The 14,475-nt window shown below is 41.7% G+C and overlaps 1 protein-coding gene across 1 annotated transcript in view; it reads right to left on the minus strand.

Annotated features, from left to right (window-relative positions):
* smpdl3a (sphingomyelin phosphodiesterase acid like 3A) overlaps positions 1–14,475 on the minus strand; it is a 58,494-nt gene that overhangs the window by 33,278 nt on the left and 10,741 nt on the right. The window contains exons 2-5 of the mRNA XM_070884456.1: positions 8,444–8,660; positions 4,409–4,553; positions 2,301–2,397; positions 586–764 (exon numbers count right to left, since the gene is read on the minus strand). Of these exons, the coding sequence (XP_070740557.1) occupies positions 586–764; positions 2,301–2,397; positions 4,409–4,553; positions 8,444–8,660 (638 nt within the window). The remainder of the gene's footprint in view (positions 1–585; positions 765–2,300; positions 2,398–4,408; positions 4,554–8,443; positions 8,661–14,475) is intronic.

A 14,475-nucleotide genomic window follows, 5' to 3' on the forward strand; every position in this document is an offset into this window, starting at 1 on the left:
ATAGGGAAGATCATGTGGGCTCCTGAGCTGAAAAAGTTTTAGAAAAAGTAATACCAGCTTGATTTTCCCACCAAACTGGTGGTACATGGATACATGTAAATGAAAAAAAAAGTTACAAGCTGAATTTGTAACTCTTAACATGCTAAAATGGTCAAAAACAAACTTGCATTTATATATCAGAACATCCCAAAGTACTGTATAACTAATGGATAACTTTTTGAAGAGTAGATACTGTTCTTAAGATACAGGATCATTCACATTCATTTCAACAAGCTGACAGACTCTATTAAAGTCTCATCTGAAAGACAGTGCCTCCTGTACAGCAAGGAAATGTCAACGGTAGACTATATGCTTGAATTTATAATAGAGTTTGAACGCTCAACTTTGAGAAGTGAGTGTGCCACCAACTGAGCTAAGCTGTTAAATTATTGCAGTGAATTAACTTACAAAGAATTTAACATTTTTAATTATATTAAAACAGCATTGAAATCACGAGAATTGTCAGATTATATGGTCTTTTGCACTCAATATAAAATCTGCTTTAACTATTTTAAATGCACATCTCTTGTTATTGCATAGATTTACCTTCTCTTTGTTTTGTTGAGCTTTCTTCAATGTATATTCAAGCCACACAAACTGTCCTGCAGGGTCTGGAATTCTCTCAGTCACTTTATTGGGACTGTAGTACAAGTTTGTGTTCAGGCTGATTATCCGGAGGGTCTGCTGGGTAACACTACAATCAAAGACCTGGGTGTAGAACCCACCTACAGCAAAGAGAAAGCATAATCAGGAATGTGCAGTTTATGTAACAATAGGATTTAGTAAAAACTTCCAAAACTAGATCAATTGACAGATGAAGCATTATTTTAAATAGAAAGAATCCAGAAACCTCACTATAGCTTGACTTTTGAACATAAAACAAAAAAAAATGGTAGCATAAATACCATTATTGTGATTTTGATTAAAATCAATTCAGAATGGGAAATTATTGTTCATTAGGAAACAAACTGGAGGAATTGGAAGAACGATTGCACACAGACAGATACAATTAATTTTGAAGTATTCATGCTCCCCTTCTACGACATGTTTCTGGAAGTCAAGCCAATAACCTTTTGCTAATGCAAAAGCAAATTACTGTGGATGCTGGAATCTGAAATAACAACATGGAATTGGAAATAAAAACAGAATGCTGGAAATCTCAGCGGGTCAGGCAGCGTCTGTGGAGAGAAAAACAAAGTTAACGTTTCAGGTCGCTGACCCTTTTGCTAAGGTGTTTTATATCTGTTTGCCATTAAAGTGGTAGAATTGAAGAATTTGTAAGACAGAAAACACTACAGAGAGGAACTATAAGAATACATTTCTCAACCAACAGCAAATTTGAGAAAACATTAAAAAAACAAGGTGACTTTTGGTCCAGAAATGTTACCATTTCTGAAATATCAATTCTGAAAATGGTCTTCATGCATTTAAAAAAAAATGCTACCCAGTTAACAAACAACTGTTTGTCTGATATGATTTAATTAATAGTGGTGCTTATGTTGCACTGAATGGAAATCAGTTGGTACATTATAAGCAGTTTAATTCCAAGTTGTAACGAGCATAAGGGGTCTTAATGAATTCAACATGACTGGGTTTTCATTCTATATTTGTCCACAGAGACTGTTGGCACAGTGTACCTTTAAGCTGCATTCGTACTACACTACTGTTTCTACACAAGGTGTTTTGAATGTACATCAATATAAAAATGGGATATAACTCAGAATAGAACCAAGTGTACTAAAGCCCTCAAGTGAGACATCCCTGCGCCATGCCACCTCAGGTGGTTGGGAGTCCCAAAGCATACAATATAGATGCAGTCTTATACACATAAATGAATCAGGGGACTGTACAGGGAGGTGCAAATGGTTATCCTATCGATTCAGCTTCTTTTTACCAATCGAACTCACATGCATTCCAGTATCATTATACAAATATGCTCCACTATCTACTGTACATTGTGATACTAAGTGCCTTCAGCCACTTCACTAAGGCACACACATCATTGGTACAAATGAACTGATTTGGACTTATGCTGTTGTTTGGTTTTGATTTTTTTTTTAATTAACCTGAATGTTTCATATGCACTTTATTGGGTTGGTTTTGCAAGTATGCATGATCAAGTTACTTTTGATACAAGATATTTTGAAGAAGAAAACACATAAGTGACTTTAAAAAGCAACTATTAAATTATGTTTTACTGTTGAATAGAATTTCCCTTTTCAATTTAAATCACATTATAAGCAATGGATATCAAATGTTACCTTTTTGCAGGGTCCTACGTGCATCGCTTGTCAACCACTGTTTCCACATATCAGCTGCGGCATTGTAAACGTCACTCACATTAACAGGAAGCTGGTCCTAATAAAATAAGGAAAACACAGACCATTCTATAATTCTCTTCAAAATGTATGTACTATATCAAGGAGTACTTTCAATGTAAATATTATTGACATTTTTGTTTTATTTTCTCCTCTGTTCCTCAGCTCTTCTTAAGAAACTGACTTTTGGAGGGATATAGGGCAGGATTTTTGGCTTTCGTTTTTTTTTTGGCGAAAACGACAGTGATACATGAAACTTAACGTTTTCGCTGTGCTACCATATTTAGGCCGAATTTTCAGGTTCGGTAAGGCAGGCATTGCACGAGGATTCGCGAGGAAACGTGAGTTTCACCAAATTTAGTCCGGGGTCGGGAGTGCTGCAAGTAGCACCTTGGGAGGGGGGGGGGGGGGGGGGGGGGAGAAAAAATTTCCAAAAAACATTTGCAAGACACTTAACTTATCTTTTTTGCAGGTTTTCATACTTACCGCTGCTGGCAGGGCTGCACCGACAAGTTTGACCGGTTGGTATTCTGGGCATGGCATTTGGATCAGGAGAGAGTCGAAAGTTCGATGGTAATGCAATCTGTGGCGTTGCACGTTGGTGCACCTCTCCCTGGTGGTACGTCCCATCGCCACTGCAAATAACGAGCCGAGGATCCCACCTGGGCTTTGCGACCGGGTTTTCAGCGTGGAGGGTCAAATTGCGCCGAAAACCCGGTCGCAAACTTCTCAAAAATCCGTCCCACAGTTCTGTCAAGCAGCCATTCTTCTTGTGAGCCGACACAAAATGTGTGGAGGACATCACAGCCAAGTACAATCCTATTTTCAACCAATGTCCACACATCGGTGCTTTTCAGCAAGAGTCAGTGAATAGGAATCAGGGGAGGAAACTCCCAACTTATAATTATCCCAGTCCAAAAGTTTCACTATGTCAATTATAGCATTCTAACTCCTGTCCCAATTGGGACAGTCCAAGTCTACCTATATAAAGCACAAATGGATCAAACCTGGGGCCTTCTGGTCTGTGTGGCTTGGTACTATGCTGGAGGGATCTTCATCCAATTGTCCATCAGAGGAACAAATACCATTGTGATTCAAATCAATAATTACAAGCAGAATAGTTTTCTGCTACTTTAACAAGTCAATTTTTCTTATCAGTTGATTTATCTGTTCATCAAAGCAAGGGATGATAGCATTAGGGACTGGAACACTTTTCTATTTCAAATGTCCAGTTTCAGCATCAATCAGCTCAGATATAGCACAGCTGGAAGCAGAGTAATGCTCCCTCTACTTTGACCAACAATGTGCCTTACCCTCAGCCTCAACCACCTGCCTGTGTAAAGATTGCCGGATGAAGAGCCTGCTTGACAGGGATGTGGACTGGATAATTGGGCTTGGAGATTAGTATGCCTGACTTGCAGCACTCGCGATTTTTCAGTGATTCATTTTAATCACCAGAAATTGGAAGCAGAGTGAATCAGATGCACTGATCTCTTTGATCAATTTCCTGATCTACACTGTTGAGTGAGGCTTTGCACCAGAAGCTTCACCTTACTGTATTTACCATATTGAATAATCCTTGTTGGCAGAGAAGGTGGAATTTTCGCTATACTGAAGTCTGGCTAATTATTTTCCTTCAATAAACATAAATTATTACTTTATCAATGCTCCTGAAAATTAATTTTTTTTCAAAATCATACATAAAAATGTGTCATTAGCATCCTTTAAAGTTGTCAATCATGAATCCAAAATTACCTGCTCAGTAATTTCAGTTGTGTATTTTGTTGACTTGTAAATCGAACAAGGGCATTTTTTTTCCATTCCTAATACTTTTATTTTGAACGATTCTGCCTAATGACGGCAGGTAAATTTGAACATGTTGAGGCTGGTTTGAACTATGCATTTGATTTTACCCACTACAGCTGCTAGGGCTTCTAGAATACCCCTCATGTGTATATAAATACATTGAAAATAGATGTATATGTTCATGCAAAGTACTATATTATATATTATGATTTTTCTTTCATTACAAATTTGAATTAAACTACTACCTGTGGCCAATAGTCATGGTTTCCCAATGTAGGAAAAACCTGTAGATCTTTGAAGTATTCCTGGATAGTCTGTGTCATATTATGGAGGATGTCAATCACAATTTTTGTCGAGAGCTTTTCAGCTGATACATGGGGAGGACTATCTCTGCAATAACAAAAGAAAACCAAAAGCAATGATGACAGTAAGTAGCCACAAGACTCACTGCTCAATATTTTGAAAATCACACTGCGAAAAGAGTTAAGCTGTTAAGGGAAATATCCTTTTCCTTAATCATTTACAGGACTAATATATAACATACTGAAAATACAGTGGGTTGCAACATTCCATTGCAAAATGCTTTGAAAATTCCTGTGTCTGGCTCTGTCAATGGCAAATATATTTTCCAAAGTAATCATGGGCTCTATTTTCGCCACCATTGGTTACTGTTTTTTTGCCGTCTGCTGATTCTTTTGGAGTAATCGTGAATTTGCAGCTTTCCTCAAAGTTTGTACACCGTGGCGACTGTCAGCGCTGGACTTTTTGTACGCCAGATTTTTGGGTGCAAGTCTGATTGAAAACTGGATTCCTCGCCGTTTTTAGCCCTTTAAGCGATTTTCCCCAACACCGATTTTTTTTTTTGATTTGATTTTTTTTTTTTAAGGACGGTGCAGAGTGGCGTTAAATACCGTTCAAAAAACCCTACGTTAACTTAAGAAATCGGCACTCAGGTCTGTATCGGAGCTGTTTCTTTACTGTTTAGTCTTGCTCATAAAGATACTTTCTAATGATCATGTTACAAGTCGGTTCTTTTTTCATCTCTTTACATTAAAGATTACTTGTTTTGGTATTGGCCCCCCGCTCCCAGCCCCGCTGCAATCCCGGGCCGAAAGGATCCCGCTCCCAGCCCCGGGCCGAATGGCCCCCTCCCTCCCCCCTCCCCCCTCCTGCTCCCCTGCAAGTCCTGGCCGTGAAACTTCAACTCGGAGGGGGAGCTTCAGCCCTCAATGTGTCTCTTGTTACCCTGGCAACCTCAGCTTTTGGCGCAGACTTGACGCTCCATCCCCAGCGCCAAAATGAAATTTAACTTTGCCGCAAGTTGCAACTTTTTTTTTTCAGCGCAACCGGGCACAAAAAAAAATCAGTCGTTAATCCTCATGGGTGCCAAAAATCAACAAAGAGTAAAACTGAGCCCATTGTATTCTTAGTGCAAAGTAACGCCAGCCTTGTCTCAGTGGTAGCACTCCCGCCTCTGAGTCAAAGCACATAATCTCGGCTGACAATTCAGTGTAGTACTAATTATGCGGCACTGTCGGAGAGGTCGTCATTCAGATGAGAAACTGCAGCTCCTTTTGACCTCTCAGGTGAACGTAAAAGGTCTCATGGCACTATTCAAAGAAGAGCAGGGAAGTTCTCCCCAGTGACCTGGCCAATATTTATACCCAATCACTAAAAACAGATTATCCGGTCATTATCTCATTGCTGTTTGTGGGACCTTGCTGTGTGCAAATTAGCTGTCACATTTCCTAGTATTTCATTGGCTGTAAAGTGCTTTGGGCTATCCTGAGGTCGCAAGTCTCTATATAAATGCAAGTTCTTTCCTTTTCCTTTCTTAACATAACTTGAAAAGCTAACTCTTTTTATTGGATTTATATAGAGAATAAATGGCAATATATTAAAACAAGTGTTTTTAGTCTGCCTGCAGTTGCAGGGTCTATCCACTGGGTTGTGGTGTGGCATAAACAGCAGTCTGTTGCTTAGGGAATGGTTATTATATTGTTTTTCTGGTTTCAGGTCAGCAAAAGGCAAATTATTCTGCAACATTTGTGTAAAATTTAAAGTGTTTAAAACATATATTTTAGTTTTTTTCTACTTCCCCCAGATGGGCAACTCTTTGATGAACCAGCCCCCAGAGATATATTTGTTGCCCGCTATTTCCCATCCTGTCCCATCATGTACCGGTCCCTACATGTGGCACTAGGCTCAGTTCCCAACAAGCCTAGCCTAGCCCCTCCAGCCCTGAGCCTAGATCTCTTCAAAGTGAATTATTTGGCTATAATATATACTGTGCCCAAGTGCTTAAGTAGCCACCTCTGTGCTGTCAGCTCTAAACACAGAGTCATTGTACGGAACAATTGAACGGAACTCCCAGGGGAATGGGAATGGGAGGAGAGACGTTGAATCGATGACACCCTTCTCCCCCCCAACTGAGCAGCAATGTGAGCCACAGCCTCCAACACGCTTTCTCCCCATTCGCCCCCCCAAATGAGCAGCAACTTTGGCTATGGGACAAATCTGACCTTGTGATCGCAAAGCCCAGCTGAGCATTTCTCCCCCACCCCCCCCGCCCCTTGTCGTTATCATCCTTCCACCCAGGTTCAATTATCCACCCACTCTCCTACTCTCCTTGAGCTGAATATTGCACTTAGTCCTGACTCCCCATGTTTAACACCATGGGTGATTGACTAGTAGTCTATAAAAGTAGAATTGCATAAAATTACAACATGGAAACAGGCTGTTCAGACAAACTAGTCCGTGTTGGTTATCTACCATATGAGCAGTAGCCCATGTACCCATCCTGTTCCCATATCCCTTTAGGTCCCTTTCTTTCAACCATCTATCTAACCTATTCTTAAATGGTGACATGGTCTCTGCTTCAACCACCAATTCCAATAGTACATTCCACAGCATCTGTGTAAAAATTCCTTCTGCGCTCTATCTTAATTCTCACATTTGTTATAACCACATTCTCAGTTCTAAACCCCTTCAACTACTGGAGTTTATTTCTATCTATATCTTGTCACAACCCTTCATCATTTTAAATATCCCTATCAAATAACGCCACAATCTCCTCTGTTCTACCAAAAACAGCCCAAATTTTATTTGTATTTCCTCAGACCAGGCAGCATACTAGTGAATCTGTACTGAATCCTTCCTATATTCGATGCCCAAAACTGCGCACAGTACTCCAACTGTAGTCTTACTTAGGTTTTAATATAGATTTACCATTACACATCAACTTTTATATTCTAATCCCAGAACAGAACCATGTGGTACACCCCTACCCACTTCCAACCACTTTTGAGAAATTGTCCTTAACCCCTACTCTCTGTTGCCTCCCTTCTAACCGTTTTGAGTACAACTTTATACCTTCTCCCTAATTCCATAACACTTAATCTTCTCCAACAGTCTCTTGTGGTACCTTGTCAAAGCCTTTCCGAAAGTCCAGGTTTGTCAAGCAAGATCTTCCTTTCTGAAATCCATGTTGATTGTTTCTAATTATTATTTTATATATTTAGTAATTTCTACTTTAATTAAAGAATCCAAAATCCTCCCCACCACAGATGTTAATCTGTAACTACCTGGATTAAGCCTGACTCCCTTTTTGAAAAAGGGTATTACCTTGGTCACTCTCTAGCACACACACACACTCTCAATAGAATCCTGAAATACAATTGCTAGGGCCTCTGCTATTTCTTCTCCCATTTCTCTCAGGATAAGGAGAAAAGAAAGAACTTGCATTCATACATTATAACAGTGACTACACTCCAAAAGTACTTCATTGGCTGTAAATCGCTTTGAGACATCCAGTGGTCGTGAAAGGCACTATATAAAGGCAAGTATTTCTTTCTTTCACAACCTCAAGACATCCCAAAGCACTTCACAGCCAATTAAGTACCTTTGAAATGTAGTCATTATTGTAAGGCAAGGAAACATAGCAGCCAATTAGTGCACAGCAAGCACCCACAAACTTCAATAAGATAAATGACCAATTAAACTGCTTCAGTGGTGTTGGGTGAGGGATAAATGTTGACGAGGATACAGTGAGAACTCCACTGCTCTTCTTTAAAACGTTTCATAGGATCTTTTACGTCCACTTGAGAGCGCAGATGGGGCCTCTGTTTAATGTCTCATCCAAAAGAGGGCACCTCCGACAGTGCAGCACTCCCTCTGTACTGAAAGAGATATAATTTTAGATATGATTGGAGCTTTTACATTCTGCTAGTATTTGGCAATATCATTCATTTAGCTCAGTTCTATGTTATGCCAACACTTACCCTGTCCATATCACAAAGGAGGGTTGAACTTTAGCATCTTTCATGAACTTAAAAGCAGACTGGATAAGATTATACGGTGAATCACACAAATAGTCTCCATAAGGTCCTGCATGTTTTGCTGGATGACCCTTTGACGATAAGCAAACTTTGGTAGGATCATCTGTCAAGTGATATGTAGGATCTAAATGCAAGTCAGTCACTTGCCAGAATTGTCCTACTAGAAAATAAAATGCAAGATTAGCAATTTGTCATACAAAGATCTGTACTGCACAAATGTCAAATTCCAATAAAACTTCAAATATTGAATCAAGCTAAAAAAAAAATTCATGTTTTTTTTTTTAAGAACTACTTGTGTATGTTTACTAGCAGTTGCTCATTGACGTTTATATCGCTGCTGGACCCATTTTGAAATGTTACTGTCCATTCCTCAGCACACACTTTGCACCTGTGAGCCAAAATCCCCTTGCTTTCTGACATTCTGCTTCTGTTCCAGCTTGTTCTTGTCCTCCATACATCTGACCCTCTTCAATTACCTGTTGTGGCTTTTTTCTCCTTACTGTTAATTGGCTTTCTCAGTTGAGGTGGCCCCTAATATGTACAGTGGTACCTCCACATTTAAAAACAAATTAGATCAAATCCCTTAAAATGTAACTGATCATAGAAATTACAGAAGTAACTTAGAAATTAGGACCACAACACAAGGTTGATAAACCTCTGTCTAGGTGTTTTTCTCTGCAGGACTGTTTTTGTATCAGACTGTATGAGATTACTTTACCTGAAGCTGAAAGACAGCCCTGTATTAGTAAGTGTGTCACGCAGGTGGGTTAGTTTCCAGAAACTCTGTTGTGTGTTAATTTTTATTTCAACACTTCTGATTAAGATGCTCACTTATGTGACAAATGGGCACAAAGATACGTGGATGTCTAACCAGACAACTGAGTGCATCAAAATATTTGGAGCTAAAAGCAGGCTGGACAATAGTCTGCCACACTCACTCATTTGCACAAGAGATGTCACAGGAATCATCAAAAAGAAAGGTACAAGGTGCAGAGCTTCATGAAAAGTACACTGAAGACAAGACCCAACTAGTCACTCTCCTCCTCGAGTGAAAGGAAGCAAGGGGGTGGAAAAAGTCCCTCTGGGATCAAGTTGGATGCAAGGCAACATGGGAGATTAGAACTGAAGTGATTCTCTGCGCCAAACTTAGTAATCCAATATTTGAACAAGGCAAGTCTACAATACTCCAGGGCACTATTCATTATTCGCCAGCAAGGTTGTTCCTATGCTCCATACATCTGTCCATCTATAGTGGCTCTTTCCGCTTCACTATTGATAGAACCTGGAGGAACAGACATGTCACTGTACTACAATTCAATTTGTCATCATCTTCATAGGCAGTCCCTCGAAACGAGGCTGACTTGCTTCCACGCCAAAAAAGGATAAGTTCACAGGTGTTCCAATGAAGGACCTAAAATTCCAGGCCCTGAACTACATCCTGTAGGGTGGAAGATGCCTGTGCGTGGATTTTTTTTAAAAACGTGTGCTGACCGTTGCACACCAGCCACCACACGGGCTTGACAGAGCTGGGTCTTGGTCCAGTGACAAGGATTAACCAAGACGAGTGGAGACCTGCTCTGCTGCACGGACCTAGTGCGCACACATTGCAGTGTGGGCTGGCCCGTGCTGTTCCTTCAATTTGTGGTACTCACTCAAATGTCAAAGTCTAACTGAATTACAGACCATGCAGTCTGATGGTAGGTGCCTTGCTTACATAGAAACATAGAAAATAGTTGCAGGAGTAGGCCATTCGGCCCTTCGAGCCTGCACCGCCATTCAATGAGTTCATGGCTGAACATGCAACTTCAGTACCCCATTCCTGCTTTCTCGCCATACCCCTTGATCCCCCTAGTAGTAAGGACTACATCTAACTCCTTTTTGAATATATATATATATATAGTGAATTGGCCTCAACAACTTCCTGTGGTAGAGAATTCCACAGGTTCACCACTCTCTGGGTGAAGAAGTTTCTTCTCATCTCGGTCCTAAATGGCTTACGCCTTATCCTTAGACTGTGATCCCTGGTTCTGGACTTCCCCAACATTGGGAACATTCTTCCTGCATCTAACCTGTCTAAACCCGTCAGAATTTTAAACGTTTCTATGAGATCCCCTCTCATTCTTCTGAACTCCAGTGAATACAAGCCCAGTTGATCCAGTCTTTCTTGATAGGTCAGTCCTGCCATCCCGGGAATCAACTCTGGTGAACCTTCGCTGCACTCCCTCAATAGCAAGAATGTCCTTCCTCAAGTTAGGAGACCAAAACTGTACACAATACTCCAGGTGTGGCCTCACCAAGGCCCTGTCCAAATGTAGTAACACCTCCCTGCCCCTATACTCAAATCCCCTCGCTATGAAGGCCAACATGCTATTTGCTTTCTTAACCACCTGCTGTACCTGCATGCCAACCTTCAATGACTGATGTACCATGACACCCAGGTCTCGTTGCACCTCCCCTTTTCCTAATCTGTCACCATTCAGATAATAGTCTGTCTCTCTGTTTTTACCACCAAAATGGATAACCTCACATTTATCCACATTATACTTCATCTGCCGTGCATTTGCCCACTCACCTAACCTATCCAAGTCACTCTGCAGCCTCATAGCATCCTCCTCGCAGCGCACACTGCCACCCAACTTAGTGTCATCCGCAAATTTGGAGATACTACATTTAATCCCCTCGTCTAAATCATTAATGTACAATGTACATTACAGCTTCCATTAACATACACATGATATAATTATGCAGAAAGAAATAAAAGAAGATTGTGTCACAGTAGCGTCCTTCTCCACAGTAATGGAACATCCTTTCTTGCCACTTTATCTGATTCAACAAAAAATAACTCAGCAGCTGTAATACAAAACTGAAACATAATGTAAAAGATACAACAACTCGCATTTATGTAGCGTCTCTAACGTAGTAAAACATCCCAACGCACTTCACAGGAGCAATTATCAAACAAAACTTTAAAGCGGTATTAGGACATATGACCAAATGCTTGGTCAATCAGGTAGGTTTTATAGAGCATCTTAAAGAAAGAGAGCGAGATAGAGAGGCAGAGAGGTTTGAGGGAGGGATGATGTCACCGAGGGGCAGCATGTACATGAGAAATAGGAGGGGGCCAAGGATAGATTCTTGGTGGATTCCAGAGGTAATAGTGCAGGAGTGAAAAGAGATGCCACTGCAGGTGATTTTCTGGCTACAACTGGATACAAGGGAGTACAGGGTTATGGGGAGCGGGCAGGGAAGTGGAGCTGAGTCCATGATCAGATCAGCCATGATCTTATTGAATGGCAGAGCAGGCTCAAGAGGCCAAATGGCCTACTCCTGCTCCTATTTCTTCTGTCCTTCTGTTCTTATATAAGAATGGAATCAGGCGAGGACAGTCCCACCCAGCAGAACAACGGAGGAGAGGCAATGGAGGAGGATGGTGTGGTCAACCCTGTCAAAGGTCGCAAACAAGTCGAGAAGGAAGAGAAGGAATAGGTTACCATGGTCACAGTCACATAGGATGTCATTTGAGACTTTAATGAGGCCGTTTCAGTGCTGTGGAGGGTTCAAACATGGAGTTGCAGTAAAGGCGGGCATGGATTTGGGAGGATACAGGACCAGTCGTGCTCTCTGCACCCCGGTGCTAGTCAGGCACTGCACACTGTGCTGCACCTGACCAGATCTGAACTTGTCTGGAATTGCAGTAACAGAGAATAAAGCCTAGTTCATTCGGATGCTCCTCAAAATGGGTGCGCCACCAGTGAACAAACAGGAAAATGAGGCGGGGGGCTGGGAATGCCTGCGCTTGCCTTATTTACATCCCTGCATTAGTCTGTGCCTACTGTTGACACAGGTACTCCTACCCACTTATGAGGCAGGAGGCCCCACAAATCCTAATGCAACATAAAGAGCGGGGAAACCCAATTCCTGTGCTTTGCACTCGAACAAGCACAAAGCACAAAGCACACTCCAATGACGTATGTAGATAGCAAGAACAGAGTCGGTGACTCGTTCGACTGGTTTTTCAGCTTTGCTGGTCGCTGGCTGGTGGTTTTACATTTTCTCTGCCACTTTTGATCTACCGTGATCTCCAACTTGCGCTAATTTCGCCATCATCTTTCTGCTCTGCAACCGATTATTATTCCCACGACAATAACCTCCATTCTCCAATTCTCTACCCTTCAAATTGTTTTTGAATTTCATTCGCCCGCTACACCCGTCTCAGAACTTGGGCAACAGTTTGTTGATGTTCCATGCCGACACCATCTGACTTACATCAACTTTATCCCTACATGGGACCTCTGACTTTAACTCTGGTCTTCCTACTATGTTCCCAACCTATTCCCTGCTACTACCAGGAAATATGTATCCCATTAATTACTACATTACCAGGCCTATGTAACCTGAGTTTTTCCGTGTCCATTTGCGTGCGCACTTTGGCTGCCGCTCCGTGCCCGAGCCGTTCACTTCTATTTCCAATTTCTCCACTCCCCCTTTTCCTTTTCTCTTTATCTCTCCCTGACCGCTGTCTCCTGTCGTCATGCCTCCTTTCATCTCTCCTCTCTCGGATACTCTGCCCTCCCAAATCCCTATCCCAATCCTTCATTACTCTTCGACCTTCCTGCTCCCCTCCCACTGTCCCAGGCTTGATTCCCTCCTAGATAAGCTTGCAGCTTCTCTCTGTGCCTCTCTTGGCATCCTCCGATAGACCCACCATGGCACTCATCACTGCCTCATGAGCAGCAACCCCAATTATCAACCATTGGTGGCCGTGCCCTCTGTTGCTTTGGCCCCAAGATCTGGAATTTCCATCCTAAACCTCTCCGCCTCTTCTAAGACACTCCTTAATACCTACCTAATTAACGCAATAGTAAGGAAGGGCATTAGCTTGGAGGATGTGGAATCTGTATGGGTGGAGCTGCGGAATACCAAAGGGCAGAAAACGCTAAACAGTAGTAGTGAGGTTGGGGACAGCATCAAACAAGAAATTAGGGATGTGTGCAATAAAGGTACAGCAGTTATCATGGGCGACTTTAATCTACATATCGATTGGGCCAACCAAACTGATAGCAATACGATGGAGGTGGATTTCCTGGAGTGTATTAGAGATGGTTTTCTGGACCAATATATCGAGGAACCAACTAGAGAGCTGGCCATTCTAAACTGGGTGATGTGTAATGAGAAAGGACTAATTAGCAATCTTGTTGTGCGAGGCCCCTTGGGGAAGAGTGACCATAATATGGTAGAATTCCTTATTAAGATGGAGAGTGACACAGTTAATTCAGAGACTACGGTCCTGAACTTAAGGAAAGGTAACTTCGATGGCATGAGATGTGATTTGGCTAGAATAGACTGGCAAATGATACTTCGAGGGTTGACGGTGGATAGGCAATGGCAAACATTTAAAGATCACATGTATGAACTTCAACAATTGTACATCCCTGTCTGGAGTAAAAATAAAACAGGGAAGGTGGCTCAACCGTGGCTAACAAGGGAAATTAAGGATAGTGTTAAATCCAAGGAAGAGGCATATAAATTGGCCAGAAAAAGCAGCAAACCTGAGGACTGGGAGAAATTTAGAATTCAGCAGGGGAGGACAAAGGGTTTAATTAGGAGGGGGAAAATAGAGTATGAGAAGAAGCCTGCCGGGAACATAAAAACTGACTGCAAAAGCTTTTATAGATATGTGAAGAGAAAAAGATTAGTGAAGACAAACGTAGGTCCCTTGCAGTCAAATTCAGGTGAATTTATAATGGGGAACAAAGAAATGGCAGACCAGTTGAACAAATACTTTGGTTCTGTCTTCACGAAGGAAGACACAAATAACCTTCTGGAAGTACTTGGGGACCGAGGGTCGAGTGAGAAGGAGGAACTGAAGGATATCCTTATTCGGCGGGAAATTGTGTTAGGGAAATTTATGGGATTGAAGGCTGATAAATCCCTGGGGCCTGAAAGTCTGCATCCCAGAGTACTTAAGGAAGTGG

This window comes from Pristiophorus japonicus, chromosome 7 (genome assembly GCF_044704955.1).
Source record: "Pristiophorus japonicus isolate sPriJap1 chromosome 7, sPriJap1.hap1, whole genome shotgun sequence".
NCBI lineage: Eukaryota > Metazoa > Chordata > Chondrichthyes > Pristiophoridae > Pristiophorus > Pristiophorus japonicus.